The sequence below is a fragment of the Phocoena sinus genome, chromosome 2 (assembly GCF_008692025.1).
Source record: "Phocoena sinus isolate mPhoSin1 chromosome 2, mPhoSin1.pri, whole genome shotgun sequence".
In the NCBI taxonomy this organism is placed as follows: domain Eukaryota; kingdom Metazoa; phylum Chordata; class Mammalia; order Artiodactyla; family Phocoenidae; genus Phocoena; species Phocoena sinus.
The window spans coordinates 37,787,552-37,808,243 of NC_045764.1; the positions used below are offsets into that span (position 1 = coordinate 37,787,552).

At 47.9% G+C, this 20,692-nt stretch overlaps 1 protein-coding gene and 1 long non-coding RNA gene across 8 annotated transcripts in view; one reads left to right on the top strand and one right to left on the bottom strand.

Moving 5' to 3' along the window:
* Nucleotides 1-11,946, bottom strand: part of ZNF710 (zinc finger protein 710) — a 66,634-nt gene extending 54,688 nt beyond the window's left edge. The window contains exons 1-2 of one of the 6 annotated variants that reach the window (XM_032622028.1): nt 10,822-11,468; nt 9,724-9,815 (exon numbers count right to left, since the gene is read on the bottom strand). In XM_032622028.1, the coding sequence (XP_032477919.1) occupies nt 9,724-9,797 (74 nt within the window). In that variant the 5' untranslated portion in view covers nt 9,798-9,815; nt 10,822-11,468. Of the gene's footprint in view, nt 1-9,723; nt 9,816-10,307; nt 10,782-10,821; nt 11,469-11,796 lie in introns of those variants that run through there. The other 5 variants (XM_032622029.1, XM_032622031.1, XM_032622030.1 and 2 more) reach the window with 5 other exon arrangements.
* Nucleotides 11,947-13,060: 1,114 nt separating this feature from the next.
* On the top strand, nt 13,061-15,606 carry LOC116748735. 2 transcript variants are annotated; one of them, XR_004348342.1, is made up of 2 exons: nt 13,061-13,198; nt 13,333-15,606. It is a non-coding gene; the product is annotated as an uncharacterized LOC116748735 (long non-coding RNA). The 2 variants fall into 2 exon arrangements; XR_004348341.1 differs by having other exon boundaries at nt 13,080-13,198; nt 13,329-15,606.
* The last annotated feature ends 5,086 nt before the right edge of the window (nt 15,607-20,692 follow it).

A 20,692-nucleotide genomic window follows, 5' to 3' on the forward strand; every position in this document is an offset into this window, starting at 1 on the left:
ATAGTCTTTTTCTTGTTGATTTTCTCTTTTTAGATATTATGGAAATTAGCCCTATCTCTGATATATGTTGCAAAAATGTTTTCCCAGGTTTGAGAAGTGGAAGACTCTTTTGACTGTTTATAATGATTTTGCCTCACAGAAATTTTTTACTTGTGTAGGGTCAGATATATTAATCTTTTCTTCTATGGATTCTGGGTTTTAAGTCAAAGTTAAAAAGTATTTTCCCTGAGTTCATTTTTTACATTTAACATCTTTAATCCATCTGAAATTTATTTTGTTATAAAGTGTTCTTTTTTTAGACAGCCATCAGGTTGTCTCAAGTCACAAATTTTAAAATGCCACCTTTCTAAAATGTCACCTTTCATATTAATTTATCATTGAGTCCCTTTTCTTTCTTCTCTTCCAAATCATGCCCCTTTATCTCAGAATCACGCTTTTTCTCTCCAAGGCCCTCCCATCCCTTCATTCCATTTGTGAGCCAAGAGTTGATCCATGTTATCATGACTGACAGTCACACAAATTATGTTGAATCTCAGTATCTTAGAGCAAGTAGAGATCTCAGAAGCGTCCCTTCATTTTATAGCTAAGGTCACTCAGATCCAAAGAGGTAAACTGGACCTGTCCAAGATCACAGGGTAGCTTAGTGCTTGTGATTTTTTTTATTACTATTCAAGAAGAACAGAAATATTGATTTTGCCATAAATTCCATTCAATCAATAGATATCTATTAAGCAACTACTCTGCCCAACAGTGAACAGGCACTGGGACTCCAGAAATAGATGACACAGCTCTGACCTTTTAAGAAGTTCTAAAAAAAAAAACAGAAGTTCTGAGTCCAGTGTGGGGTCTGAACACACACATCCACAGACTAATAGATAAGGTGAAAATGGCCAATGAATGTAGAAGGACTGGTTAATTTTGCAAGGGATGGCATGGAGAAGGCTCAGAAGATGCATAGTTTTCAGTTGGGCCTGACATGACTAGGACTTTGTCCAAATATGGAGAGAAGGCATTTGGCAATAAGGGAACAATGGGACAAAGTTGGGGGGTCTGGTGGTATATTGTCAGGAAGGAAGTACTCTGGCTTAGTGTTAGCTCTGGGCAGAGTTTTAAATGAAAAGGCTCCTCTGAGAATCTGTGGTCATTAGCCAGCCCTCAAGTGGGTTTGGGCTCTGGTCCTCAAAACTGCAAGCTAAGAATTATAAATAAATGACCCATCTGTAGGGTCTTAAGGTGTCTGGCAGAAGGCAACACATATTCTCCCTGGAAGAATGTACTCTCATCCCATACATTAAAGAATTCTCACAGATAGAATTCTAACAAATATAAGCTCACAATAGAAAATCACAAAAAGAAATAAGCCCTCATGAGTGGGAGGGAGCAGAATCATCAAACAACAGAACTACACCTGTAAATACTTCAGATACTAGAATTATTGGATACAAAAAAAAAAAAAAAAAAAAGGATGTTTAATATGATTAAGGAAATGAGGAGTTAAAAACCCAGGTAAAGGGCTTCCCTGGTGGCGCAATGGTTGAGAGTCTGCCTGCCGATGCAGGGGACGCGGGTTCGTGCCCCGGTCCGGGAAGATCCCACATGCCGTGGAGCGGCTGGGCCCGTGAGCCATGGCCACTGAGCCTGCGCGTCCGGAGCCTGTGCTCCGCAACGGGAGAGGCTGCGGCAGTGAGAGGCCCACGTACTGCAAAAAAAAAAACAAAAAAAAAAACAAACCCAGGTAAAGAGTAAGAGATTACTGGGCTTCCCTGGTGGCACAGTGGTTAAGAATCTGCCTGCCAAAGCAGGGGACACGTGTTCAAGCCCTGGTCCAGGAAGATCCCACATGCCACGGAGCAACTAAGCCCGTGTGCCACAACTACTGAGCCTGCACTCTAGAGCCCGTGAGCCACAGCTACTAAGCCCACGTGGCACAACTACTGAAGCCCACACGCCTAGAGCCCGTGCTCTGCAGCAAGAGAAGCCGCCACAATGAGAAGCCCACGCACTGCAATGAAGAGTAGCCCCCACTCGCCACAACTAAAGAAAGCCTGCATGCAGGAACAAAGACCCAATGCAGCCAAAAATTAAATAAATAATTAAAAAAAAAAAAGAGTAAGAGTTTTTTTTGTTTTGTTTTGTTTTTTTGCGGTACGCGGGCCTCTCACTGTTGTGGCCTCTCCCGTTGCGGAGCACAGGCTCCAGATGCGCAGGCTCAGCAGCCATGGCTCACGGGCCCAGCCGCTCCGCGGCATGTGGGATCTTCCCGGACCGGGACACGAACTCGTGTCCCCTGCATCGGCAGGCGGACTCTCAACCACTGCGCCACCAGGGAAGCCCAAGAGATTATTTTTAAAAAGTCACACATATTTGAAAAATGATAAAATAGAAACATGATGCTCATCCAGATTAAAAACTTAAAGACTGAACATCAAAGAAAATAACTACAGTGGATTAAAACACATAAAGTATATTAAAATCTCTGAGTTGGACTTCCCTGGTTGCACAGTGCTTAAGAATCCGCCTGCCGATGCAGGGGACATGGGTTTGATCGCTGGTCCGGGAAGATCCCACATGCTGCGGAGCAACTAAGCCTCTGCGCCACAACTACAGAGCCTGCGCTCTAGAGCCCACAAGCCACAACTACTGAGCCTGCATGCCACAACTACTGAAGCCTGTGCACCCAGAGCCCGTGCTCCTCAACAAGAGAAGCCATCACAGTTAGAAGCCTGCACACTGCAACGAAGAGCAGCCCCTACTCATCACAACTAGAGAAAGCCTGCAGGCAGCAATGAAGACCCAGTGCAGCCAAATAAATAAATAAAATCATTTTTTAAAAAAATCTCTGAGTTAATAGTGATATTAAAAATATCTCAGTGGGGCTTCCCTGGTGGTGCAGTAGTTGAGAGTCCACCTGCTGATGCAGGGGACACAGGTTCATGCCCCGGTCCGGAAAGATCCCACATGCCGCAGAGCGGCTTGGCCCGTGAGCCATGGCCGCTGAGCCTGTGCATCCGGAGCCTGTGCTCTGCAACGGAAGAGGCCACAACAGTGAGAGGCCCGCGTACTACAAAAAAAAAAAAATCTCAGTGGAAGGGCTGAAGAGAAAATTAGAGATAAGTGAAGAGAGAATTAATGAGCTGGAAGACAAATAAGAAATTACCCAGAAAACACTATAAAAAACCAAAAGATTGAAAATGAAAAAGAAGTTAAGAGAGGGGCGCGTGGGATGAATTGGGAGATTGGGATTGACATATATACACTACCATATATAAAACAGATAACTAATGAGAACCTACTGTATAGCACAGGGGACTCTACTCAGTGCTCTGTGGTGACCTAAATGGGAAGGAAATCTAAAAAAGAGTGGATTTATGTATATGTATAACTGATTCACTTTGCTGTACAGCAGAAACTAACATTATAAAGCAACTATACTCCAATAAAAATTTAAAAAAAAAAGAAGTTAAGATGTCAAGGAGATGTAAAGGATAGAATAAGATCTAACATATATCTAATTGGAGTTCCCAAGGAGAAACCAGAGAGAGAATGATAGAGAGATAAAAGTCAAAGAGATAAAGCATGAAAATTTTCTAGAACTGATCAAAGTCACTAATCTTTGGTTTCAGGAAGTCTAACGAATCCTTAGACAAATAAAATAAAATCCACTCCTAAATGCATTAAACTGCAAAACACACACACACATGCACACGTGTGTGAACACACACCACCACCACCACCACCACCACAACAAAACAACAACCAGAGAGAAGAAATTACCTAAGATCAATAACTGGGCTACTACCTTCTCAATATCAATAAGGAAAGCCGGAAGATAGTAGAATACCATCTTTCAATACTAAGACAAAATAACTGTCAAGCTAATGTTTTATACCCAGTAAAACAATCTCTTAACAATAAATATGAAATAAAATTTTAGCCAAACAGGAACTGAAAGTTTATGATTAAAACACCTCCACCACATGATGTTCTGATTCCAGAAGGAAAGCCTGAGGTGCAGGGAGAAATATGGGTAAACAAAATGGTAACTATGTGGAAAATCAAAAGTTAACCAACCTTTCATTGCACTGCATTACTTGAAAAAAGATAAGGATACCAACTAACTTTAAACCTTATGCAGTCTGCATGCATCAAAAGGACAGAAATAGAGTATGTAAGTTCCAAAGCAGTAAAGAGAAAAAAAGAGAAAAAAAAAAAAAACAGAGAGGAAAGAATCAGAAAAAGAAGAAACAGAAAACACAAACTAAGATGGTAGGAAGATATCCATATATACCCAAAACTATAACTAGTGTAATCCCAGCACTAGGTTGTTCACAGGAGACATGAGGGCAGGGATACAGGCCAGAGAGTCCTTACTGTGCAGGGTGAAGCCATAGACATGGACGGGAAGCAAGTAGCAAAGAACCGTGGCTGAGGCACCAAAGCATAGCCAGGAGAGGAAGGAGTGGCAGAAAAAGCAGGATTAGAGAGGCAGGAGCAGGACCCAGAACCCACGACAGGCAAGAGTATCACAACAGTACAGCTACAGAGAAGCCAGGTAAGTAGAGGCTACCAGATGTGATCAGGAGGTGGCTGGGAACCTCTGGGAGTGGAGTGGGGGTGAACCTGATGCTTCAGAGCTGGAGAGGAGAGGGGGAGAGAGGAAGTAGGGATGGAAATTGTGGCCTCTTCTTTGTGAAGTCCCAGGGTGAAGAGAAGTGAAATGGGAGGGGGGCAGGGGAGAGGCAGGGCCAAAGGAGAGGGAGACAGGTGTGTCAGTAGCTGTAGCGGGGAACTGGGGCACAGGAGGATGTCCAGTGCTCAGTCGTAGGCAGGCAGCCTGGGCAGAACATGGGAACAAGGGTTGATGGTGGGCATGAGGCCCAGGTGAGCAGGCAGAGGTATCCCAGCTTGGGGCAGGGGTGGGCGGGGTTGCTTCAAGTAGGGCTGTGCCGTGGGGGGCCTGGAAGGATTCAGAATTTCAGAGGTGACCTGCTTCCAGGTAATGGCGAGTCCACAGTGGTTCTGTGGCTAGCAAATGGATGGGAGGTTGAGACTGTGGGCCTAGGGACCCCAGGATTGGACATCACAGGGTGGGGTTAACCAACCAGCACCGCCAGCCTCCAAAGGGTCCCTAATTCTTACTGAGAGGCCTGCTCAGGCGTGGTCCTTGTGAAGACATTCTGGCGTGGCGCATAAAGCAACCATTAAAGTTTGTACAATTTTTTTTTCCAAAACCATGCAGGACAACCTTCCTGATCCAGAAGACAAACAACACATAACCAAGAGTCATCACAGAAGTTCTAGTCTCCCATGTAAATCTGCAAGGTGGACATTCCTGCTTCCTGTAGTGATTATTCTTACCTGATTTTGATTCTCTGTTTATTATACCCTGGGGGGCAGCGAAGGAAGAAAGGGAAGGCAGTTGGGCCACAATGTGATCCCTTATTCTCAACTTCCAACTGCACTGAAAATCCTCACATTTCCAACAGTTCTCTCGGTACTCCCAAAATATACACATGATAGAGCATATGTATTTAATATCAGAAACTCCTTTCTGATGATGGTTGTAGAAGACAGAACCAAAACCCCTCTAGAGATCAACCCACTTTTAATAGTCTCTTTACTCCATTTACAAATATATAGATGATAAAGATAATACATACTGGTAAATATTCAAATGGCACAGAAATGAGTACGAGAGATGACAAAATTCCTCTATACTTGGGGTAAGGCACTAGGGGTGGCAGAAGGGTCAGGTCTGTGAGCTACATATATTAATTAGTAGGTAATAAAAGCCAGTTATTTTACCTTTTGAAGCTGTTGATTCGACATACATTTGGCCCTGCTTTGACCTCTAACATCCTTTAATCCCCCCCTTTCAGAATCTACCCCAATTTCCTGAGACCACCTCACCCCCCCCTTATTTGACTGTGTTCAAGCACCTTTTATCCGATTCTAGAATTCTTAATTTACCTTGCAGTACTGCAGCAGTCTTGTTTTCTAAATTTTTTTTTTTTTTTTTGCAAACAATCATGAGTTGGGCCCAATAGCAACACAGGCTCTCACGGGCTAGCCTGGCAACCCTGTGCTATTTGTAACACATTTCCTTGGGAAAATCCTTTCAGTTTTACATACGAACTACTGGGAGATGCTTACTTGTAAAGTGGGGGCCTCTATAATCTCAATTTTTGTTCTACCAAAAAGAGCTCTCCCTTAGCCCCACCTGCCCTGTTACTAAGGTAGGCTTTGCTAGCAGGGACTCTGGGGCCTGACTGCCTGCGTGCCAATCCTGGTTCTGAAACTTACTAGGTGTGTGAACTCCGGAAAAGTATTCAACCTAAACAAGCTAATATATGGAAAGTGCCTGCAGTAAACACTGCATAATAAAAGAGCTGGGAGAGATTAGTCAAGAAAGCCCTTTGCCCCTAGTTCTGGGAGGCCGCAGACCCCTTTGAGGCTGGTGAAAGCTACAGGTCCTCTTCCTAGAAAAGTGCACACAAATGTAACCCTCTGCACAGTTGCAGGTGTAGCTGAAGCCCCTCCACAGCTGCAAGGGTCAAGGAGCCCTGGTTCCAGCGCTCTGGTTCTCTTTACGGTGATGTGAGGATCTCAGGGGCAGAATACCATGGTAATTCCTGAAGTATTATGTTCATATGCATGGAACTGTCAAGCAGGTTCCTCCTGCCCTCAGTTTAGGCTCCACTTTTGGCAGAAATGTTACACCTTTCTTCCTCAGAGCCCCTGTGACCCTTGCCAATTTTCCTCTCGCTTCAGGTCATCTCTGGGTCACCTTAAGACAATCTCTCTGTGCCACAAAGCTCCACATGCTTTTTGCTAATTATTCTCATCCTTCCCCAAAGGATGGTCTGGCCCCTCTTTAGTGCTTACTGAAGTCAGACCAGAGCATGGACTAGTAGTATATGCTGGCCCCCACCAGCGGGAGGCGCCGTACAGGTGGATGCTGTGTAAGCCCAGGTCCTTTCCCTCAGTAAAGCTTGGAGACAGCACACACCAGCAAAAGCCAAAGATCTGAGAAGCCAGAAGGAACTTGTGGGATGATCTAATTCCCTCGTTATTACTCTTCCAAGTCATTCCAAGTTGGGTGACTTGCCTGAGTCACCCAACTCATTCGCAGCAAAGCTGTGAACCTCCCAGTTCGGTACTTTGATTCCATCAGTATTTCTTAGACATTACCACGCACGGGAATCTTGTTAAGAGGCAGATTCAGCAGGTCTGGGGTAGGCCCGAGATCTTGCATTTCTAACAAGCTCTCAGGTGATGCTGATGCTGCTGGTGCATGGACCACATACAGAGTAGCAAGAGTTTACATCAAGGCTAATGGACTATCCCACCTGGTTAAAGCCTTTTCACCCACCCTTTGCGTGGCTGTTTAAATGCCCTTTCTTCCGGAAAGCCTCCCTTCCCCCATCCTCCCTGATTATCAGCTCCCATGGTCTCTGTACTTTTTCCTTTGAAGCATTTATAGCGACTGTAACTAAAGAGTATTTGTTTAATGTCTGTCTCCCAGGGAGACTGCAAGCTCCACGAGGACCGGACCAGCAGACTGTCGATAAAAGGGCAGCTGTTGTGGGCTGGAGCAGCCTGGACCAGCATCCTTGGAGGAGGAAGGGAAGGCTTGTACTGGTGGGAAACACCTTCTAGAGGCCTCATGGCCAAGGGTGACACTTCTGCCTTTAAAATTCCCACCAGTTTCAAATACATGCCGACTAAAATGTAACTTGAAAAGCAACCTTTATAAAACAAAAAGTCTCCTAAATCTTTATCAAAGATGTACTGAACAAATATATGTGGTAAATAAAAATAAATTTGAATAGTGGGATAAATTTTTTTTTAAAAGTTTTTATCAAGTGCAAAACAGTCCCAATTTGGTACTAGCCACTCTGCCTGGGGAATAATTAGGTCCCCAGTAAATATTCCCTTATAGTCCTCAGACACTGTGAGGGCCTTGGCAAAAGAAGCAGAGGGCCTGCTCCCTGACCAGCCTCATTCTGTTGCAGACCAACAATTTCTTTTCCAATTTTTCTGCTGCCATCCTTTCTAGCAACCCCAAAGCTCTGAATGCCCAGCTCCTTGGAGTGGGCAGAGATATCTGAACTCATCATCATTCTAGGGTTGCCAAGTTTGAAGTCAGTCCGCCTGGGTTCAGACACCAGCAGTTCTGTGCCCTTGTATGTAACTAATTTCTCTGTGCTCCAGTTTCCCAATCTGCCAGATGGGAATAACAATGCAGTAACTAGCACCTGTGAGGACTAAGGGAGATGATACACATAAATCACTTACACAAGCCTGGCCCAAGATCTACGATTATTATTATCCTCCCCATATCCGGTCCAATTCAAGATCTCTCTATTGTTTCACACAAGTCTCCACCCAGTGGCTCCACCTCATTCAAAATTTACTCTTCCCAGCCCCTCCTGCCTTACCTGTCTGGAGCTTGTTCGAAGCAATGACTCACTGCAAAACTCTGCAGCTCCCATCAATCACCTCCCTGTCTCTGCCTCTGTGTGTCATTTGTGGGTCCCTGCTGGGAGGGAAATCTCTTTCCTCATGTCCAGTACCTTTATTCAACAAGTATTTATCGAGGGCCCACTATGTGCCATGTCCTGTTCTAGGCACAAGGGCTTAGCAATGAACAAAGAAAGAGCTCTATCCTCATGAACTGAAAGTAGTAAGAGATCTAACCCACGAATAGAGATCAGTTCGGGTCTCTGGCCCTTCCTTACGTCCCCATTCTTTTCCCTGACCAAGCCTAAATAAATCACACACAAGTACAAAGCATGAAGAAAACATTCCAGATCAAAAAATGCAAAAAAAAAAAAAAAAAATGCTCAGTGTGACTTGGGCACATCCCGATAACTAAACTGCTGCCCCGTTAAACTGGTAGACGTTGAAGAAGTACGCATTGTAACAGCCAGAAACACCCGGTTTCCCCAAGCAGTCACACCAGCCGTCAAGTCCTCCAGGACAGTATGTGTAACACAACTAGAAAATAAGGTCCTTCATTTACTTATCTCATGAGGGTAGGATAAGCCCATGTTTTCATGTTCTCACAGCCACATTCTTCAGATGAAGCCTGACTCGTGTTCCCCAGCAGGAATACAGGCAGCAGCCTTGTGTTAACAGCACGGGAAATGGACTCTGAAAGCCCAGGTTTCAGTGCTGGCTCTGTCGCTTACTGTGTGATTTCAGGCATGGAGCTTTTCTCATGCCTCACTTTCTTCAGACAACCTCTAAGGTCCTCTTCCAGTTTTGCAGTCTAAGGGCTGGGATCAACCACCATTAACATGAGACACAGCAGATTCACAGATTCCCTAATTCAACAAAATGAGCCCCTGCCCTCAGATCCAAGGGGTGAGCAAGCCGATGAGGAGCCTGTGGACAGCATCCTGAGATGCACCCAACTACTCCTTTACTTATTTACTCCCTTCTAACTTCAAACCTGAGCTTTCCAAGCACAACTCTGATAGAAATATCCCTGGGCCACAAGGCAAACCCAAAACAGAAGGCATGCAAAATCTCCGGTGGGCCCATTAGTCTCCCTTCCTCCAACTCAAAAAACCATTCCAGACCATGTCCATCTCCTTGTCTCTAGACAGGGAGCCTAAAATTAGTCTCCCTGGTAGAAAATGCCTCGTTAGAGCGGAAGTGACCCAAGTGTAGAACAAATGGCCTGCTGGCCACACACACCACAGGACAAGGACTCACCCGGGAATCCGCTCTGAGAAGAAGAGTGAACCTCTGCTCCCACTGCAACTCACTGCATCTGCCTCCATGGGCATACAGGCAACCAGGTGAGCCTGGAGGAAAGAAAAATGTGACCCAAATGGCCAACTCCCCCCACCCTAAAGAAAGCAGCCCTACCCCCACTGCCCTCATGCAAGAAAGCCGGGTCCTGCAGGTTAGTGGAGCACTAGTGCGGCTAGAACTACAGGTGACCAATTAGAGGTCCTGTTCCCAGACTGGCAGGTGCCTGGCACAGAGCAACGCGAGGTTCGAGGGCCAGCTGACAAAACCACCATAAGAGCTCTAGAAAATAACATTCGCTTTAAAACAAACGAGAAAGGGACAGCCATACTAAGTCTCAAAAATCAAAACCAGACAGGCCCATGGCTTTGATCACAAACACTAAGAATACATTTTCTAAAATCTAAAGACAATTAGGGGTGGTTTACTTCCCCTCCCCCACCTGGCCCGGCGGGTCCTTTGAAGGCCCCTGGTGAGGGCAAAACAGGGATGCAGGCTCCAGGCCCTCTACTTGGCAGAAATGAACTTTGACTGTTTTTACTTACACGTGTACAAAGGCAGGACTGAAAGAGCAGCTTCAAAGTTGGCTGGGTGACCCCCAAGGTTCAAAGTCCCTCTCCGCACACCTATGTGGGAATCTTGTGAGTTTCCCAGGCGCCCACCGGAACTGGTTATGTCCCCTCCAGGTCTACACCTGCTGGGAGTTTCCATTTTGCACAGAAATAAAGGCGCTCTGGGTGCCCTTAGCAGTTAGGGCGCTCGGTCCGCTGCTCTAGGGTGGGCCACGAGGACAGTCCCTCATTGGACCGCTCAGGCTGGGAAGGGCCAGCACCTCGTAGTGACCCCTGTAAAGACGCACCGGGCTGCGGCTACGCCTTGCCCGAACCATCGCAGAGCTCAGAGATACATTAATGATCGTTTCGGGTTAGTTAAAACCTACGCAAGCACCTCCCTGGCCTCTTAAATCTTCCCAAACTACTGCTCAGACTGGAGGGAAGCAGTTGCAGCCACCATAAAAGTCATCTTAAAAGGCAAGTTGGAAAAAAAACCGATACGCACTAGTTAGCAAGTCCGCGGTCAGGGGGGCGGTGGCACGAGGGCCGGATCTGTGGGGCTCTGCACGCTGGCGGGGGCTGTCCTGTTGGTCCCCGAGTCCCCGCGCCCACCTGGCAGCCTCGGGGCCACTAATCTGACGCCGGCGATCACACCCCACAGCTCTGTCCAATTAGGAAAATGACCGCGAGGAGACGGAGAGAGTGGGCGACAAGGAAGGGGAACTGAGACTGAGGAGGCTAAGGACAGGCCGTGGAGACCCAGCCGGCCGGCGAGCGCCTTCAACAGGTCCCCGCCCCGGAGAGCTGGGCGTGCGGCGGCCTGCTGCCCCGGGGGCGCCCCCGACACCCCGGCGGCGCGCCCAGCCCTCCCCCACCCCGGACGGCGGGGACGCGCAGCAACCCCACCCGCCGGGAGAATAAAGTTTGTGGGCAGCGGCGGGGCGGGGCGGCGCGGCGAGGGGGTGAAACTTTGAGTCCCGGGCGGGCGGCGGGGGGAGCGTACTAGGCGCCGGGATACCCACGTGCGGGCCCGCGAGCCGCCGCCGCCGCCTCCGGGCCTCCCGCCCCGCCGCCGCCGCCGCGCTTTCCTTTCATTTTTGCTTCTCTCTCTCTCTCCCCTCCCTTTCTCTCTCTCTCATTCGCGCGCTCTCCTCGCTCTCGCCCTCTTTCGCTCGCTCGCTCCCTCCTTCCCTTCCCCCTCCCCCTCCACCACCACCCCCCCCCCCCCCGCCAGACGCCATCTCTCCCTCTTTCCCCGGCTCTCCATGTCTCCCTCCAGCTCTCCGGCATGAGGGAATGTGGAAGTGAAAGGAAAAGACGACATGTTTGCGGCGCGGGCTTGCGCGCGGCCGTCCCCGGGGAGAGGCGGGGGGCGGGTCGGCCGCGGCCGCAGTGACCCACCCCCGCGCCCCCCGCGCCCCCGCCGGCGCGCCGCCCGGGGCTGCGGGGTCGGGGGCCCGGGGCCGCGCGGGACACTCACCCTGGGTCCGGGCGCGGCTCCTACGCTGGGGCCCGTGGCGGGCCGGGGCCGGGGCCGGGGCCGGGGGCTCCTGGCTGCCCACCGCCCGGGCTGCTGCTGCGCGCCCGCCGCCCGCCTCCACGCGCGCCCGCCGCCTGCTCCTGCCGCCCTCCCTCCGGCTCCTCTCTTTCTCTCTCTCTCTCTCTCTCCCTCTCTCTCTCTCCCTCTCTCTCTCCCTCTCTCTCTCTCCCTCTCCCCCTCTCTCTCCCTCTCCCTCTCCTCTCTCTCTCTCTCTCTCTCTCTCTCTCTCTCTCGCTCGCTCGCTCTCTCCCTCCCTGGAAGAAGGGAATGAGGCAGGGCTGACGTGAAGGGATGCAAAACAGCTCCTCCTAACCCAGCTCGCGGAGGAAGAGAGACAGAAAAGCAGCCCTTTTATCTCTCTTTTGTTTTCTCACTTCCTTCCACCTCCCAACACCCCCCTCTTGTCAGCCCAAGTTTTCTTTTCTCTTTCTACCGCAGAGAGGATTTTTCTTCCTTTCTTTCTCTTTCTTTCGGTTCAACTCTCCCACTCAAATTGAAAGCCTGGAGGGTTTTCTCTCTCTCTCTCTTTTTTTTCTTCCCTCTTTTCTTCCTTCTTCCTCCTTTCTTATTTCTCTAAAAGGGTTTTGTTTGCTGTGGGAGTTTCGTTTGAAAATCAAGTCACGCCTTTTTTCCTCCTTTTCTTTCTCTCTCTTTTTTTCTCCTCAGCAGAAAAGGGGAACAAAGATTAACTGAAGCGGGAGAGAGGGGGAGCATCAGAACCTCGCATGGAAATGGGGGGCCCGGTCCTGCCCGGCACAAAGGGGGCGAGCTTCCCCCACCGTGGGAAGCTTGGGGCGTCCTCCCGAGAGGAGAGTCGGCGGGGCTAGGGGGCGGGGGACGCGGGTTCCTTCCGAAGTGCGGGCGGGGGCCGCGGAGCCCGCCCCTCCCCAGGCAGAGGTGGAAGGCTGGGTGTGTTCTTCACTTATGTATTTTTAAAGTAGGCAGATGGGCGTGGAACAAACATCCCCGCGGAGCACTAAACTGTAAGAAGCCTTTAAACAGCTGTTTGCACAGCCCTGGACGTCCAGACTCGAGGGAGCGGTGCGGACTGCGAGCGCCAGGGCCCGGGTGGGGAAGGGGCTCCGAGGAGCCGCTGGGATCGGCCCCTCGTGGGCTCGCCAATCCCACGGCCCGGGCCTTCGCCCAGGACGCACTGCTGGGGGGCGGCGAGGCGTGGCCGTTGGCAGCGCGGGGGTCAAGCCCCTGGCGCCTTACTACAGGGCCTCGGGGCTTGGCACAGCCTTGCCCCTCCCCGGCTTCCGACCCGACCCTCGGCATCTAACCTCCAAGCGCGTCTCCACTCCGAGCCCTCGGACAGGACGCGGTAGAGCCTCCCCGAAGGGTCAGTTATTCATGGGGCGCCTGGGCGTGTTCCCAAGACCTGCTCTACCTTCTGCTTCTCCAGAGAGGTGGGGAGAAAACAGGGGGAAAGTTCCCAGAGCAAAGTTGGCCACATTTCTCTTTTGCCCAAGGAAGTATTGAGCACCTGCTGGATGCCCGGCACTTGGACTGGGGCTACTGCCAGGGGCCGGGGAGAAACGTGAGTCTTCATGGGCCCTGAGAGTTTCCACAGGAAACAATGCCAGAGGAGACTGCAGCTCAGGACCAGGTCATCGAGAGGAAGGAAAGCCTGGATCCTCTCCCCTCCCTCCTCTCTTCCTTCCCCTTCTCTTCCTTCCTCCCGGCTGCGTCTCCTTGGCTCCACCCCTTCTCCTCATCAATTCCTCCCACACTTCCCTGCTCTCCCTGGCTTTTCACTGGAGGGTCCCTTCTCCCAGCTAGGAGCAGATGCTGAGCCTCATTGTCTCTCCCCCTCAGTGACTGCAGCCTCCCGGGGACAGGACCTGCCACTCTTCACCCCTCCCCCCAGCCCGCAGGCCTGGGCCTTTACAGACTGGAGCCCCAAGGCCACTGACCCTCACCCCACTCTAAACCAGCTCCTGGTGTTGTGAGCAATGACTCCAGTCACTCAGAACATGATTTGTTTCTGACTGGGAGTGAGAAAACAGTAGCCTGGTACTTGCTTTAGCAAGGAGGACACCATGATTTTAATGTCAGTGCACTGAGCCCTGGATGACCCCAGAGCATCCCCCTGACTTTGCCCTCTTAGTGGGGTATACAGGGAGCTACATTTCTGTCATCTTAGATCCTGTTTAGTGCACATAAGCTATAGCCTCCAAATAAAGCAAAACAGCTCTGACAGTCCAGCATTCACGTAACAAATGCTTACCGAGTACCTACTCTGTGCCAGCTCCTATGCTTGGGTGCTAAGGACCTAACAACCAATGGCACATGCGGTCCTCACTTAGGCTTTGCAGACTGGCAGGGGAAGAAACAAGAAGACAGGCAACCACAATGCCACATGTTACATGTTAAGGATGAACCAAGGAAGCACCTAAAAAAAGGGTGCTTGGACTAGGGTGGTCAGGGATGGCTTCTCCTGGAGGAGGTTACATCTAGATGCGTAGGCCTGTGCCAGGTAAACTCATAGGAAGGCACAGCCTGTCCAAAGGCCCCAAGGGAAGAGAGCACATTCTTGCAGTTTCTTGGAACCTCCACAAGTATTTGCTGCAGTGGGGAGTACAGTGGGGGAGTGGGGACACTTTGGTGTCAGGGCACAAGGCGGGGCAGGGGAGAGTGGGGAGTGTGTCAGGCAGTAAGTAAGGGAGGGGGCCAGATATCAGGGGACTCTTCACATTTTAGCCTCTCCCACTTGCTAACTTCATGAACTTGGGTGATTATAGTTTCCTTCCTTATAAGATAGGGATAAAAAGACCAGTGGGCTGCAGAGACAGCGTCTTATGTTTAAGCTCCCAGGCTTATTTGCTGCATACCCCTGGGCCAGTTGACCTCTCTGAATATAAGTTTTCTCATCTGTGAAATGGGGTGAAAACACTTGACTCACAGGGTTTCTGCAAGGCTTAAAAGGCTTAAGACATGCCTAGCTCAGTGTCTGGCACGTAAGCTCCAATACATGGTAGCTTTTATTCATTGTTATTATAGATCAAGGAGTGACAGGGAGGTGCCTTTACAACCCAGAAATGAGATTTATGTTCTGGGTTGAAACTAGAGTGAGTCACCATGCCCGAAATGCAATGAGCTGGCTGTGGAGGAAGCATTCCTTCAGAGGATACCCTGTGTGCCCACAGGTGGCTGGGATTGGGGAATACCTACGTCTGACCAAGACGGCCAGTGTGTCGTCTCAGGAACAGGACCGGAATGTGAAGACTGTGGTTACCAAGGCCTGGCCTGATCAGTGGAGGTGTAGCTTGCCTGAAGAGCAAATAGGAATCAGAAGAGAGTCAGTCTCGTAAAATCCTGGAGGGCCCCTTGGAGCAGGCGCCTGGCTGTGTTTGCTCAGTGAAGAGAAGTAGACACAGAAGTTCACACTGGGGAGGAGAGAGGGGGAGAAAGAGACTTTTGACTCTTCCAGAGCCTGAATTAAATCTCTCAAAACCTCTTAGTCCTTTGCTTGGGTTCCTCATTCTCCAAGCAACCTGCAGATGAACTTGGCACCAACAAAATGCCCCCTGGATCCAGACAGACACCAGGGTTCCAGTTCCTGCGTTGTAAATGCTTCTATTATTTCTTTATGACACAAGTTCATTGTGAGAGAATTTGATAACCAGCTAAGCAAAACTGAAAGAGAACTCCAGTAGAGACATTATATTTTTGTGTGTGTCCTTGGACCTTTTATATCCACATATCTACATGTAAAATGCACATAGTAATAAAACTATGCAAAGTGAATATTGTTAAATGAATGACTATACATGTAAATATATTAACAAAATTTACAAAAACGACGTAACGCTATTCCTACTGAATGGCAACCACTTTTACCCCGTAATATGTCACAAATAGCTTTCCCTGTTTGTAAACATCCACATTATCATTCCTAACAAATAATATTATTCCATGGTGTGCATTTATCTTACCTGTTTAAACAAATTGCTGGACTTGTGGGATATTTCCAGTTTTTCACTTTTATGGACCCACTGTGATAGACATACTGTACAGTCACCTTTGTGCCAGGTAAATATCATATTCTTCCCCCCGGCCGCGCTGCATGGCATGCAGGATTTTAGTTCCCCGACCAGGGATCAAACCTGTGCCCCTGGCAGTGGAAGGGCGGAGTCTTAACCACTGGATTGCCAGTGAATTCCCAATGTCATATTCTGATCATCATTTTACAGCTGAGGAGACTGAGGCACAGCAAAGTTTAAAAGTTTTCCAAGGTCATAGCTATTGAGTGACTGAGCCCGAATTTGCAGCCAGAGTTTCCATTTGGGAGTTCCTTTCAGCATCTCTGTTTGCTCCTTTTCTTTAGCGTATCCCCTCCTCATACCTCCCTGTTTTCTCTCCCAGATCACCTCCCTGTGAGAACCAGTCTAGGCAGGTGACCCACTGCCTTCTCTGACACCTGAGTAACTTCAGTAATGTCCATCTCCTGGGGTTGTTGGGAGGAATGAAAGCAGGTGATAAATGACATGTAATGCATGATACTGTATTTGGGAAATTGTGAAGCCTGTGCGAATGAATGTTAGGAGGTACTAGCAAGGGCCTAAGCTCACAGTCAGATGCCACCACCTTTAGCCAAATCCCCTGACCTCCTCAAACCCAGGAAGGAAGCCTCCAACTTCACACTAGAGAGAAAGAAATCAACTGTTCCAACGCAGAAGCAATAAAGGAGGCGTCCCCGGGGCATTTCAGGAGCCCCACAGTTGCTCCCCACCCCCACCCCAGCCCCACAGCTGGAACGGGAGGGAAGATTTGTTAGTCTAAGGTTTATTCATGCTTATGATTTCCCTGAGGGAGGATGCATTCATGTTACAGGCCTTCCAGAATGTTTGTATCCATCTCTGAAAATCTGAGGAATCGAGTAAGCCGAGTAAAGGGATGAAACACAGCTCTTCCGTGTTTCAATTGACGTGTTTAACAGAGTAACTGCTGGGAGATTAGCAGATGATTATTAAAATCTGTTTCTTTCATTGGCAGAACCAAACAAACATTAAAAATATACATCAGTGACTTTGCAATGTCTAATATTTGATTTTGAGTATCAAACCTCCCCACTGGATTCCAGCCAATGGAAGATGCAGGACCCCAGGGCAGAACTAAATGGGGCTGCAGAGAGCAGAGGTGGACCTAGGGCTCCTGAAAGGATGGGCTTGTGGCAGGGGGACCCAGAACTGGAGAGTCACCGAGAACTAAGTCAATGACCGGAGTCACACAAAAGTTGTGTTGGGCAGCAGCTCAAAATTCTCATAAGTGTAGTAGTAATTTAGGAAGTCTCAGGGTTTGCAGGGAAAACCCAAAGAAAGCAAAAGTCTGTGTGGATAGATGGGGTGAACATCTGACATTTGTGCATTATTTTTCAAGGAATAATGACAGGGTACACCTCCTCTGATCCCCCTTATGACCAAGGGTGCATAGTTGCATGGCTTTATTCCCATCATGGTTTGGGCCAGTAAGTTAACTGGCCTTATTTGCATAAATATAAGAATAAAAATAAGCTAAAAGAAACATGGGACACCTACCATAAACAGGAAACTGCTAGCTTCACTAAACAGTTAAAAAAAAAATTAAAAACATAAAAGCCACAATGATGGGACTTCCCTGGTGGTGCAGTGGTTAAGAATCCGCCTGCCAATGCAGGAGACAGGTTTGAGCCCTAGTCCGGGAAGATCCCACATGCCACGGAGCAACTAAGCCTGGGAGCCACAGCTACTGAGCCTGCGCTCTAGAGCCCGTGAGCCACAACTACTAAAGCCTGCATGGCACAACTACTGAAGCCCGCACTCCTAGAGCCCATGTTCCGCAACAAGGGACGCCACCGCAGTGAGAAGCCTGCTCACCACAACGAAGAGTAGCCCCGCTTGCTGCAACTAGAGAAAGCCTGCGCGTAGCAATGAAGACCCAATGCAGCCAATAAAAAAAAAAAAAAGTTTATGTCTTTTGATTAGTAACTTTAGTTCTAGAAATCTATTGGAGGGAGAGTCATCAGTGTGGACAAAGATTTGAGTTAAGGGACTTCCCTGGTGGTCCAGTGGTAAAGAATCTGCCTTACAATGCAGGGGACTCAGGTTCCATCCCTGGTCCAGGAACTAAGATCCCGCATGCTGTGGAGTAACCTAACCTACACGCCACAACTACTGAGCTTGCGCACCTCAGCTAGAGCCCTTGTGCCGCAAACTATAGAGCCAACATGGCCTGGAGCCTGTGCACCACAACTAGAGAAGAGAAAACCCACAAGCCACAACTAGAGAGCCCACGCACCTCAACTAAGATCCAATGCAGCCTAAAATAAATAAATAATATATATTTTTTAAAAAGATGTGAGTTAAGGGTGTTTATCAAAGTGTTATTTATGCTGGCAAAAATTACCACCACCCCTCCAAAAAAAGGAAAAGAACAGAAGGAAGAAAGCAATAACCCAAGTATTCAACAGCAAGGAAATATTTAAAGAAGTTATGGCATGCACATTTGATATAATACTGCATAGCTATCAAAAACCATGTTTTTGAAGAATATTTAATGACCTGGAAAATGTTTGTGATATAGTGAGTGAGATACAAAATTGCATGTGCAATTATATTTTTGTCCAGTTTTGTATATACATATATATTTATCCTGAAAAATACATATAAAATACTTGAGAGGAAATACAAACAAGTTTAAAAGTTATTTGTGTTTGTTGGAATTATAGGTGATTTTTATTTTCTTCTTTGTCTTAGTGTATTTGATAAATTTCTATAATGATTATATTATTTTAAACAATAACCTATATAGAGAACAAGACCTGGGTTTCTCATTCACTCCACAGTCAACGGTGAAAAGACCCAGGCCAGGCCTTCAAGGATCTTCCAGTTCACAGGAGAAACAGCCAAGCAAACAGGAAGTTACACTACAGAATGCAATTATTTCTCCTCCCCTGGAAATGTTTGAAGACCTAGGAGGAAAGAGGAACCAGCATTTTGGTTGCTGATGATTTGGGCTCTGGGTTGAATAGACTATCTATTGTGAAAGTGTATTGTGCAAAAAGTGAATGGGGCTTTTTGTGAAGGGAGAAAAAGAGGGTGTGGTTTGGGAACTGGGAGGGTGGGGGAGGAGGAGGCAGGCCTGCAAGCGGTGGGCAGAGCCGCCCTGAAGGTCCCCCCAAGTTGTCCTTCTCAGCCTGCACCTGGCTCTCAGTGTCCAGGGTCAGCAGAGTACCTGGCTCTGCATCCGTAACAGGGGCTCAGTAAATGTTTAGTCAGTGTTTATTGTCCATAAGAACGGATGAATGAATGAGAATGTAACATCAGGGATCACTCTCATGAATTTCCTTTAAGGCATTAATTAAACATGTCTGAAGAAGAAAGACTCCATTGTGAAACCATGATGATGAGCAAGACAGGAGGGGAATTTAAAGTCTTCTCCACCAAGGCAGCAAGGGAGGTGTGTGTGTGTGCACGCGCAGGAGTGTGTCTGCATGTCTGCTTTAGCGTCAGGAGGGACCTGGGTCCAAGTTTGAATGTGGCATTGAGTGAAGTCTGAGGAGCTCTCGGCTATGGCAACTTGCAAGCTGTTTGCTCTTGGCCAGACTCAGTTTCTAAATGCTTTACTACCTAGAAAATGGGGCTTAAGGTGACTTATGTTCTTGGAGACCAAATGAGATAATGCAGGTAGGATAATGCTGCGTAGACAGCAAACACTCTGCATATAGAAAAAGTATTAATGTCAATATTATTACTTGTAAACCCAAAGGCATCACCTGCCTGGCAGGGGAGGGGGAGGAGTACCATAGGGTGATGGTGTTGCCATGTTCATTCTTCATACAGGAACTCTCTTTTTGTCCTTTATTTTGGTCTTTTTACCTTTATTCTTCACTTCATCAACAAATATTTATTGAGAACCCACAATGTGCTGTCCATCCTTAAGGGTCTCCCAGGTAACCAAGAGTGACAGATATGACTAGGGATGACTTTTACAGGAGTAGAAGAGGGGTGCCCAACTCTTCTCTTTGGGAAACCTTAGAAGAGGTGATGTTTAAAGTGAGTCTTGAAAGAAAAGTGGGAACGTGCTCAGCAAAGCAAGGGAGACAGGGGCTGTCAGCAGGCAACAGACTTTAGGAAGTTACTTAACCTCCCTGGGGGGCCATTTCCTGCTCTGAAGAATCCTGCCTCACCTTGAAATAAGATAATACATGCAAAGTGCCTAGCATAGTGCCTGGCCTTTAGTCGGTACTGAAAAACACCAGTTCTTTGTCCCCTCTGTATCAAAATCACTTCCTCTTTGAAGCTTACTTCCTGTTCACATTTTGTTCTTTTCCCCAGTTCCTGAAGACATACTGACTTTTGGCTTAGGCTGTAAATTACTCAGCCTATTTTCCAGGATGCAGAAAATAATTTTAAAAATGGATCACAGTTTCATCCACAAAGAAAATCCCAATAAATTCGAAGTACAAATGTCATATGGATCACATCCTTTGTTCACAATATGCTAAAACTAGAAATTAATGTTAGAAATTGAGTATTTAAAATTTCCAAAATAGCTTTTGGATAAAGGAGGAAGTCAGGAATTAAGTGGGTTTGTGTGTGTGTGTGTGTGTGTGTGTGTGTGTGTGTGTGTGAGCCTCACTGCCTTTATTTTATTTTTTGTGTGAACACAGTTTTCTTTGTGTGTGTCTAACTTTTTAAAATTTTATTTATTTATTTATTTTGGTTGCGCCGGGTCCTAGCTGACGCACATGGGATCTTTAGCTGCAGCATGTGGGATCCTTTTTTTTTAGTTGCAGTAGGCGAACTCTTAGTTGTGGCATGTGGGATCTAGCTCCCCAACCAGGGATCAAACC